Below are 11,414 nucleotides of genomic sequence, written 5' to 3' on the forward strand. Positions count from 1 at the left end.
AAAGTGTGGCACCTTGCCACTTTCTTGGTAAACAGCTGAGGTATGGCTAGGGACCAGGGCTGGATTACCAAACAGGCACATAGGGCACGTGCCGTGGGGCCTCCTGTGCCTGGGTTCCCGACCTCTGAGAGATCCCCAGATAGCAGGGCCCCCCCCAGATAGCATATGAACACATCCGTTGAGGGCCCCCTGGATGTCAGGTCTTAAGCCCTGGCAAAATGTGTAGAATTGGAGGAAATTTGCTTTAAATTGCACAATTTTCTCTCTACCTCATAGCAAAATGTGTATAATACCATGAGATTAGCTATAAAACCGCCCATGGCAAAATACTGCATGTAGAATTGCAGGAAGTTAATTCCTACAAAGTAAAAAAAAAAATGTAACCAGTTGTGGGTGACACTTCGAAAATACATTTTTCTAACGTTATTTATTTGAAATTTAGCAGGAGAAACTCTTGAGATGCATCATCTCTTTTTCAAGTGTCCCACATTTAAAACATCTAAATAAAAAATACTTAGTGACAAGAATAATATGGCTGACCATCCATCTAATGACTGACCATCCATGAGATCAAAATGATAGTTCTAACCAGGTGTTGAAGCTTTACAGCATTTTAGTATTAGGCTACATGATTTACAAACAAATCGAGTAAACCAAGCATATATTTTTGGTTCTGATGGGGTCTAAGCTCATGTATCAATTCCAGATTGCCCCTTCATTTGGAACACAATTATTTTAGTGAAAAAACATGTGGCCTTGTGACTTACCTTGAGATGCAGGTTGGTCGGCCTGATAACCAGCCTCAAATGCAAATGTCAGCGATCCGTTTTGAGTCTTAATGCTGTTAGATTCGGCCGATTCATCGTTGGTGCTATCAAGGCCTACACTTCTCAGTTGGACTTTATTACCAATGTGCATTAAATTGACATTCAATTTTGGCATCTTTTGGCACGGGAATGCTTGAGTCTTGTGGGTCCGGCTTACAACAGAGCTCAGTGTCGCTGTCACCATAGAGTACAATAAAGGTCTCCACGACATCCCACTTGTCATCGTTTTTCACATGCTGGCGCACACAAAATTCGGTGTAATTAAGCTAGTTTGTATGAACAGACTGAGGGCTCTGCTAGAAGTTGCCCCACCTTTAAACCGCTTTCCTAATTGATGTTGGAGCCCAGTGTGGCAGACCCCGCACCTCTCCAAAACCTGTACAGTATGTGTTTCCTTCGTAGGGGTTGGGTTAAAAGCAGAAATCAAATTTTGGGTTGGCCTTTGTGTGCAATTGACCAATACAGTGATCTTAATCGTACTCTTTTACTGAAATTCATAATGAGATGGTAAAAATATCACAACTTCACAATAACTTTATAATACAAAAAAAGAGTAATAAGTAGACTTCTTTAACTGAAATATTTATTAAGAGAACATCGAGTTAAAGTACAGTAAGTGAATTTAACATAGAGAGCTGATAAACAACACTGAATATGTTTATATCTTATATATGACTTTATTAAACTTCTGATGAGTGGTGCTGTTCCCTGGCCAAGTGTTCACTGTGGAACCACTCAAGTCCTTTTGTACTGATATGAAGTGACATGGGCATTTGGATGAGGTGATGATGACGATGTTACAGATCTATGAGCTGACCGTGACATCACTGCAGCCCACACTGGATCAGTCATCCTCCTGAAGGAACCCTGGCTTCTTCACCTTGTTTGGAACAATATAAATGTATATATCATTGTCTGGAACATCCTCCTGGTGTTTCAGGGTTTGGAGATGGCTGAAGGATCTGGTTATCAGAAGCCTCCAGAGGCTGTGGCTGGGGGTCCGGCTGTAGCTGTGGCTGGGGGTCCGGCTGTAGCTGTGGCTGGGGGTCCGGCTGTAGCTGCGGCTGTGGGTCCGGCTGTAGCTGCGGCTGTGGGTCTGGCTGTAGCTGAGGCTGTGGGTCCGGCTGTAGCTGAGGCTGTGGGTCCGGCTGTAGCTGAGGCTGTGGGTCCGGCTGTAGCTGAGGCTGTGGGTCCGGCTGTACCTGCGGCTGTAGGTCCGGCTGTAGCTGCGGCTGTGGGTGTGGCTGTAGCTGTGGCTCTAACTTAGGCTCTGCCTCAGGCAGTGCCTGCCCGTTGGCTCTGAAATGATCAGAAGTTGCAGGCCTGGAGCCAGCCTCCACCTCCCACCTACAGCCAACATTAGAGGTGGGAGAGGTGGAAGAGGTGAGAGAGGGTGGCGTGATCTCACTGTCCGCCAGTGAGGTGACAGTGTCAGCACCAGCTTGGTGGGTCCAGGTGGAAGAAGGTGGGGCTGTGAAGAGGCTGCCTACCCCTAGCAGGTGTCCATTGTCATGGTGGAGCGCATTGTCAATGCTGCGGCTGAGGTTGATCGGCGACTGAGGGAGCATGTCAAACTCTATGAGGGAGAGGATGCACTCGCGCTCACCCACCCGCTGCCACAGTAGGTGGGTATCACTGCTGCTGCTGGTAGTGGGTTCTCCACCCTTGTGATGAGATGGTGACATGGTGTCCCTCAAGCTGTGTGTGGTGGGGGGATTGTCATAGACACGTATGGAGTCACTGTCTGCTCCCGAGTGATGCTGCCCCGCCCAGTTTTTCGGTATGAGCTCTGCCCAGTTTTTCTCAAAACTCCTGAAAGGCCCTATCCGCAGGATTTTCCAAAACGATGATCTCTCTGGCATCCCTTGGCCATGGTCGCTCCTGGCACGGCTCCTCCGAGGGGTCCAGAACACCCAGGAGCCCAGCACCAGCATAGAGAAGCCCCAGAACAGTTCCAGCACCCGTGCCCAGAACTGCCCCAGCCACCAGCCCCAGCCAAAGCGCCTCCAGTCCCCCAGCAGCCCATAGAGCCAAAGCAGGCTGTAGATCTGCAGGCCGGAGCACAGCACCCCCAGGAGGGCACACACTGCCGTCACGCGTCTTGCCCGCTCCTCAATCCTCTGAGGGGCCCCCCACTGGTGTATGGGAGTCTTGGAGAAGGGCTGCAGGTGGGAGAGTGACTGAGTGAGAATGCCCAGGCAGAGAGTCAGGCCCCAGCAGAGAGAGAGGCTCTGTAGAACCAAAGGAAAGGCATGGGACAGTGTTGGGGAGAGCAGGTCGGCTGCCAGCAGCAGGGTACAGTGTAAGACTGCCAGACTTCCCACTACACGAGGGCGCTGCATCGTTGGGGACAGCAGAATCATCGCCAGCGCAACCTGTGCCCACAGCAGCAGCAGCAGAGGCAGATTATAGAGGGCAGTGAGGACCGGCCGAGACAGGATCCGGCGTGTGCCATACGGGTCAGTGAGGAGGAGGACAGCACGCAGAGCCCCGGTCAGCAGCAACAGCCTATTGGCCAGGGTTAGTACATCACAGAGGGGGTGAAGCATATTAGACCGTCCAACCATTCCCAACACAGCCACACAGGACAGCAGCAGGAAGAGTCCAGCAGAGCCATAGACGTGGAGTTCCCAGGCGAAGGCCAGTGTGCGGCTCAGGTCCTCCCAAAGAAGGAGAGTGCCGTTGGTGCCAGTAGGGAACACGCAGCTGCCAAGACCCAGCACACAGGGGCCTCCATTCAGGTTCTGATGTGTTACGGGACCAAACACACCGTAGAGGACAGAGGGCGCAGGCCAGAGTTGACCCTTAGCTGAGAAAGTGAGGAAGGTGTGTGAGAAAAATAGAATAGTTTATAATCTCATCAAGTAATATAGAAAGCATATTAAGAGAAAGAGAAATTGCCCGACTTAGAACAACAAAAAAAAGGGCCATTTACTGTTTTCTTCATGTTGATGGATTATGTGTTTCACGTCAGGTGACGATTGTGCCGGCAACTCAGTTGATCGTATGTCAGGAAAGGATTGAGTTTGTTCCTTTTCTGAAAATAAAAATAATCATACACATAGAACTTATAGCAGAGGAAACACTTGGATATTTTGTGAGTAATTAGAAATATAAACAGAATTAGAAAATAGTCAACTCTTGTGCCACTCTTACCTTTTTGAAACTGTCCTGTCACAATGGGTGCTTGTTTGGGATTGGCTGATGACAGGGTGGAGGAGTGGGACAGTTTTCCCCGAGTGTCTCTGCTTATGGGAACCGCTGAGTCAATCACAAAAATGTATTTTAACACAACCACATCTTCTTCCTCATTCTCCTCCAGTGCTCCAAGCCCTTCTTCTTCTTCGAGAGTGGCCTCTGTAATTGTGTCTTTAGGGGATTGGTGGGAGCTGTGATGAGTTAATGGGTTTGGAGAATTGTTTATTTCTGATGTCGAGTTGACAGTTGGCTCCGATTGTTTTGAGATCTCTACAATAGAATACGCAGGTTCCAGATTGAGTCCACTGTCATCGTCCCCTATGGGTGGCAAAGATAATTTAGACGTAGCTCTAAGTGTAAGCTTGGTCAGTGGGCTTTTGGCCGGTGAACGCACATCCTCTGACGTTTGTAAGCCAGCTGGTCCTGCTGTGCTGACGCTGTCTTGGGTCTGTTTTTGGGGCGTGGGAGGGGGGTAGAGAGAAGTAGGGATGGAGGAATGCATTTCAAGTTCCTTCGCTTTCTTCTCCTCATTTCCAGGCGCAGAATTGATAACAAGTGTGCTGGCAGTTGTCTCTTGTTGACTTTCTATTATATCTGTGTCCCCAAGTCCACTATCATCCATAGACTCATCACTGCCATATGATGTGCCAACCAATGCCCCATCTAAGTCCTCCATACTTGTCATCCTGTTTTCTGGCACCTGCATACCGCTGGCGGGCAGAAGGATGTCTGTCCCTGTCTGTTGTGTTGTGGTAAGCTTGGGGGTTGTTGTACCCATGTTGGAGGTGGTGCTGAGGGAGTTAGAGAATAAAGGGAGTGGGACATGGTCAGAGTTGATGGATGAGGGTGAGGTGGAGGTGGCCCTGATAATGTTTCCAGGTGAACAGTGAAACAGTGTGGCCAGCACCAAGGAGAGAGATAAGAGCCACACCATTGCTCAATGTAACTTTGAAGCAGCAATCATACCTTATAGAAGACCTGCAGAACAACAGAAAGGAAAATGTAAGTGAGGTGGCTAGAAGCTATAGGACATAGCAGCAGGCAGACAGGCATAGCACTCCATTTGGACAAAGTAACTATAATGGATAACATTCACTATCTGTGACACACTGACTATGAGTCTGGGAGTTGTTGTTCATGCTTAGGTAATGCGGTTTTCCAGGGAAATTTGCAGGTAAAGGGGTTAGTAGCATGACGTTTGTCAGGGTGAGCAGCAGGGCTGTTAAGTAGCAGCTTGTAAAGGTAAGCTAAGGGTAAAGTGTAAAACAGCTTCCCTCCTGATTATTAATCTGCACTTCCAATCCATTAAGAACCAATAAATCCCCTCGGTAATCCTGTGTGTGTGTGTGTGTTGTGTGTGTGTGTAACCGATGTGAAATGGCTAGCTAGTTAGCGGTGGTGCGCGCTAATAGCGTGGCATCACTCGCTCTGAGACCTTGAAGTAGTTATTCCCCTTGCTCTACAAGGGCCACTGCTTTTGCGGCGCAATGAATAACGATGCTTCGTGGGACGCAGTTGTTGATGTGTGCAGATGGTCCCTGGTTCGAGCCCAGGTAGGGGTGAGGAGAGGGACGGAAGCTATACTGTTACATGTGCCTACAGCTGCAAGTAGTCTGATCTGCTGAAGGTTTGCAGGTGTGTCCTTTTTGTCACATCCTTATTTGTTTTTTGCTTAACCTTCTCCCCAAGTTATTGCACAGGGAGGAAGTGTTTGGTGCACAATATTAGTGTTTCCTTAGTGCAATCTGACACCATCATAAAAATATGATGCCTAATTTCACTGGGATTTATATGAGGCATATGCAGACTGTGCATCTCTCAACAGACACACACAATACTAATATCCTCCTGTCTTACATATCGTCACATAATTTACTATTAGTTCAGCGGTCATCAAATTAAAGTTGAAAAACGTGCCCTTTGAGTTGACAAAATTTAGCTAAACTTACACAGTTGGGTCATTTCACAAATGTTTTGAGAAGTGTAACTTGCTATAAAAAAAACACATCGATTTCACCTAATTCTAACGTTCTGTCATAAAGAGCGCATGTTCAACCTCATTAAAAAAAACGTTTTTCCCGTTTCAAAAGGTTAAATAAAATAAGTAAGTAGTAAGTAGTATAGTAAGTGCCTATTAAGTGCCAAATGAAGTAACAGGGTTGACCGTAACAGGGTAGACCATAATAGGGTGGACCGTAACAGGGTAGACCGTATTAGGGTTGACCGTAACAGGGTTGACAAATTCTTAAATAAGCCATAAATCCCCTCGTGACAAGGGGAATGGAAGCTTGTTGTGTGCAACAGGGAGGGGCAATTGAATGCAAGCTTACAAAAATACAAATAAAAGTTACAACATTTCTAGCCTATCTATGGGTAGCAGGGTTGATGTCTTATGCTGCTCCCACTCAGTGTTACAAAACACCAGAAAATGGCCAGAGAGACTAAAACCACCTGACCTGCTTTTACATTATGACTTGACTACTAGATGTTCAACGTTCATTTTGAAAAATAATAAAAAGGAATAGTTTCACCGTATTAAAATGAGAGGTCATGTCACGTAACAGGGTTGACCTTGAAATGAGGGACAGGCGTAAATGAATCACTAATCACATGAAATAAATCATTATCTTAAGAAAGAACTTTGTGAAAGTAACAAAATAACTAGGGCTTTACAATGATGGTGAAAACTTCGATACATTTTCAGGTTAAGTATGTTAAAATCTTCCTAGAAGTCAGAGAGGGTGCATGGAAGGCCATGACAAAATGCTGAATTTTGGCACTTTAGCAAGTCTTTAGTCATATTTAAGATGTATTGAATTGTCCATGTGGTCTATATTAAAGGGAAGTTAATTGAATTAAAATGCAATGGTGCACAATTTCTACTTAAAATATCAAAGGGACGCACAAATGGCGCACATTTCGTAGATCAACACAGTTGTAACGATTAATGGTACATCACACACTCTTTTCCTCTCTGCACTTGCAGCATCTCTACCTCAATGCATGGTATGCCTGTTCTGTTCTCTGAGAACATCTAGGCCTCTTTCACTAACTTTGAGGCACAGTAACAGATGCTTTAATGTACCAATTGAATTTCCCTCAAAAGCAATAAAAAAAAGACAATCCTTTTAAAGCCTACCTGTGATTCTTTAGACCTCTGCTTCACATTTGTTGTGTTGTTGGGTAGCATACTGGCTTTCCCTTTTCTCCTGTTGGTCTCATGGGTCAAGTGTAGCCATTTGTAGTTGTCCTGTTTGGATTTGTTAGAGTGATGCTCAGAGTCTCTTGCTCCTATACAATATCACAGCTGTGTTCTGTAATCTCATTAGTCAAGGATTACATTAAGATCATTAGATTGACACAAAGCTACCAGCAGTGCACGAGGACAGTAGAGAACAAAACACACACAGACACAGGTGCATAAATGTATAGAGAAATAAGGTTAGTTATATTTGTGTATTATTTACTGTATTTCAGTGTAGTGGGATGGTTTGGGATAATGTAAGCAGAAGACGGATGTATACAGAGTTTATTTCACAGTATATGTAAATATGAGAAAATACTCATAAGAGTGTAATACCGAGTTGGGGTGGTTATAAGAGTGTAGAGTTTTCCACTAATGTCTAGGTGTGTTTGAGAATGTTTGTATGTACAGTACCAGACAAAAGTTTGGACATGCCTACTCATTCCAGGGTTTTTCTTTATTTTTACTATTTTCGACATTGTAGAATAATAGTGAAGACATCAAAACTATGAAATAACACATATGGAATCATGTAGTAACTAAAAAAAGTGTTAAATCAAAATATATTTTATATTTGAGATTGTTTAAAGTAGCCATCCTTTGCTTTGATGACAGCTTTGCACACTCTTGGCATTCTCTCAACCAGCATTATGAGGTAGTCACCTGGAATGCATTTCAATTAACAGATGTGCCTTGTTGAAAGTTAAGTTGTGGAATTTATTTTCTTCTTAATGCTTTTGAGCCAATCAGTTGTGTTGTGACAAGGAATGGGTGGTATACAAAAGATAGCCCTATTTGGTAAAAGACCAAGTCCATAAATAAGTAAAGAAAAATGACAGTCCATCATTACTTTAAGACATGAAGGTCAGTCAATCTGGAAAATTTCAAGAACTTTTCAAGTTTCTTTAAGTGCAGTCACAAAAACTATCAAGCGCTATGATGAAACTGGCTCTCATGAGCACAGCCACAGGAAAGAAAGACTGAAGGTTATGTGAGCTATTTGGATCACTCCAATATATTGGTTTCACTAGGCGACGAACCCCCTTCATAAACCTGGAGACCAAGGGATGGCGCCCCACTGGCCTGTCCATCCACCCTACATGGCAGGCAGATATAGTGGCCAAATACTATCTCAGTGTAGAGGCTGTCAAGTCCTCTTCCAAGCGAGACTGCAGGTATTAGAGGACATATTACACCCCACATGACTGGGGCACAACCAAATACCAGTGCACCAAGAGCAGAACAACCGCCAGCGCAACTATACCACAGTTGTAGCCAGCGCCCTTGCGCTCTGCATGGTGTTCATTACACCCTCCTGTAGTCCTAACATGGACCATTGACTGAGGCGGTGCGGCCTCGGATGCCACAGAGTTCCCCCGGCCTGAGACAGCAGGTCCGGTCTCAGGGGAAGTTGCCAAGGTGTCCCAGACAACAGCGACAGGAGAAGGCTGAACCAGGGTTGTCTGGGCCAGTATGGGGCCACCAGAAGCAGACGATGCTCTGCCAACCTGGTCCTGTCCAGCATAGCCTGGATCAGGGGAAAAGGGGGGAATGCGTAAAGATCCAGCCCTGGCCAATCGTGAGCCAGAGCATCCAAGCCCAGAGGCCCTGGTGGCTCCGACATGGAGTACCACAGGGGGCAGTGCACATTGTCCAGGGAGGCAAACAGGTCCACCTGCGCCCTCCCAAACTTGTCCCACAGGTGCTGCACCACCTGGGGATGTAGGCTCCAGTCCGAAGGTGGCGGGCCCTCCTTTGAGAGCATATCCGCTGCCACATCCAGGATGCCAGGTATGTGTGCTACACGTAGAGACACTAGACATCCCTGAGCCCAGAGAAGGAGCTCCAATAACATAACATGGAGGTGGTGCGACCGCAGTCCACCCTGATGGTTGATGTAAGCCACCACTGTGGTGTTGTCCGTTCTCACCAGGACATGTCTTCCCTTCAGATGTGGAAGGAAAGACTGCAGGGCCAGTAGTATAGCTCAGAGCTCTAATGTATTGATGTGCCTTCCGCTCCAAGGGGGTAGCCAACAGCCGCTGGCCGACCTGCCCTTGGGAGGCGTCTGTGCTGACCAGCTCCCGGTGGCACATCCTCAGCATCTCCACCCCACCTGAGAGAAAGGAGTGACAGCGCCACCTCAACAATGCCAGGAGGCACTGTGCAGTCACCCGCAGCTGGCAGAGACGGTGGTGCTTCGGGTGCAGTGGGTGGAAGTTGAACCACCGTTGAAGAGGCCAGAGATGGAGCAGGCCCAGGGGAATCAACAGGTGTTGGCAGGTTGAGGCAAGATAAGATCGCCTGAACCCTTCTGGTGGGCAGTTGTGCTCTCATGAGAACTTAGTCCAGTTCCATGCCAATGAAGGCCACCCTCTGGGTTGGCGTCAGATGACTCTTCTTGTCGTTTACAGTAATGCCAGCCCACCGACGTGGGTCAGGAGCATGTCTCTGTCTGACAGGACCTGGGTCCTGGTTGGGGCACTAATCAGCCAATCGTCCAGGTAATTGAGGATCAACAACCCTCGGGACGTGAGAGGTGCCACTTTGTGAAAGTGCGGGATGCCAAGGAGAGGCCGAAGGAAAGAATCATGAATTCGTAAGCCCTCTCTTCGAAAGCGAATCGCAGGTACTGCCAATGAGCTGGGTGAACAGGAACATGGAAATACGCATCCCTCAGCATCACAAACCACTGGTCCCTGGACATGGCCTGCAACACGCGGGCTGGGGACAGCATGTGGAACCTCAGTACCTTTAAGTACATATTGAGGTTGCGGAGGTCCAGAATCGGTCAAAACCCTACATCTCTTTTTGGCACCACAAAATAAGTGGAGGAGAACTCACCTAGATGTTCTGAACTCTCGATCCTGTGGATGGTACCCTTGTCCATGAGTGAGGAGATCTCCAGCCGGAGGGCTTTCTTCAGGGGGTCGACCACCGTGGTGACACGAAGAACCCTGAAGGACCGGGTCCGGCACCGGAATTGGAGTTGGTACCCCTCAAGCATTGTGGACAACACCCATGGGGACTCTACACACTCCTCCCACTTTGCCCTTTGTGACCAGGAGAAGCGGCCGAGGCCGGGGAAGGGTATGTCAGGGGTCCTGCTGGGGCTCGCCTTTCCTCTGGCGCCCAGAGTCCCCCCTGGGTCCCCCAGGCACGTCCCTTTGGCAGTGATGGTTGACAGGTTGTTGTTCCACCGCACACTGTGCCACCGCTGTCGTTCCTCAGCATGAGGCATGCGGCAGGAGAGGGACCCCACCGTTGTTCGGGTGCTGGTGGGTGGACTGTCTCAGGGTCTCCCGGTCCCTGCGAACCTTATCGGTCTGCTCCAGAACCCCTATGCCAAAGGTCAGCCCTGGGGGGATGGCGAGAGTGGCAGACGGGAATGGGCCAGCCAGAGATGGCGTCGGGAGGTAACCACCTGCGCCATGGCCCGTCCTTTGGAGTGGGCCACATCCCTCTGGAGCAGGGAAAGCAGGCGAGACACCTCCATTGCTTCCTGGAGGAGCTCCTCTGTGCCCCCTGGATCTGGGGCAATAGAGTCTGCAGGTAGGTAAGGCGGCCAAGAGAGCAGAGGGACCCACATGTGGCTATCATGGTATCCACAGTCGGGTACTCCCGGAAGATGAGTGACTCTGCACCCGCCACAAAACTCCATGGTCCAGTCCCTGCTGTGAGTCAGAAGCGCCTCCTGGCAGAGGCCCAGCTCTCCTGTAAGGCCTCGCGGAACTCAGCAGAGATGGGGACAGATGGAGAGTCATCACTGTTCACCAGTTTGATGTCCAGTGCAGTGGCTACCCGAGTGAGTAGGCCCCTCATAGCCCCTCAAGCTGCTGGGGGCGATGAAGCCACACCGCCGGCTTCTGATGGCCTGTCAGCCTGGTAGCCCTGCTCACGGTGGTGAACAGTGCCAGTATCGTCCCCCAGAAACAGCCTATCACTGGCCAACAGGGAACAGCTGTCATTGCCATCGAAGCTATCAACCTCCTGACGCAGGGCATGCGCCCTCCGTTCAAGGTGGTCCCAGCGGTCCGACTTCTGCCCCCGTTCAGGACTGGCAGCAGATGGGCTCTGCTCCGGCACGCTTCCTGGGAGGGGTAGTGGGCCCAGTAGAGGGACTAACAGCTCGCAGGCACACCACT

At 48.6% G+C, this 11,414-nt stretch overlaps 1 protein-coding gene across 1 annotated transcript; it reads right to left on the reverse strand.

Annotated features, from left to right (window-relative positions):
* Positions 1 to 1,396: 1,396 nt before the first annotated feature.
* On the reverse strand, positions 1,397 to 10,634 carry LOC118940040 (uncharacterized). Its single transcript, XM_036948183.2, has 4 exons — positions 7,165 to 10,634; positions 3,984 to 5,003; positions 3,763 to 3,864; positions 1,397 to 3,636 (listed from the first exon to the last, which is right to left on the reverse strand). The coding sequence occupies exons 2-4, from the start codon at positions 4,957 to 4,959 to the stop codon at positions 1,736 to 1,738; spliced, it is 2,979 nt and encodes a 992-aa protein (XP_036804078.2). The 5' UTR covers positions 4,960 to 5,003; positions 7,165 to 10,634; the 3' UTR covers positions 1,397 to 1,735.
* Positions 10,635 to 11,414: the final 780 nt, after the last annotated feature.

This window comes from Oncorhynchus mykiss, chromosome 17 (assembly GCF_057628025.1).
Source record: "Oncorhynchus mykiss isolate SJ-2025 chromosome 17, ASM5762802v1, whole genome shotgun sequence".
Lineage (NCBI taxonomy): Eukaryota > Metazoa > Chordata > Actinopteri > Salmoniformes > Salmonidae > Oncorhynchus > Oncorhynchus mykiss.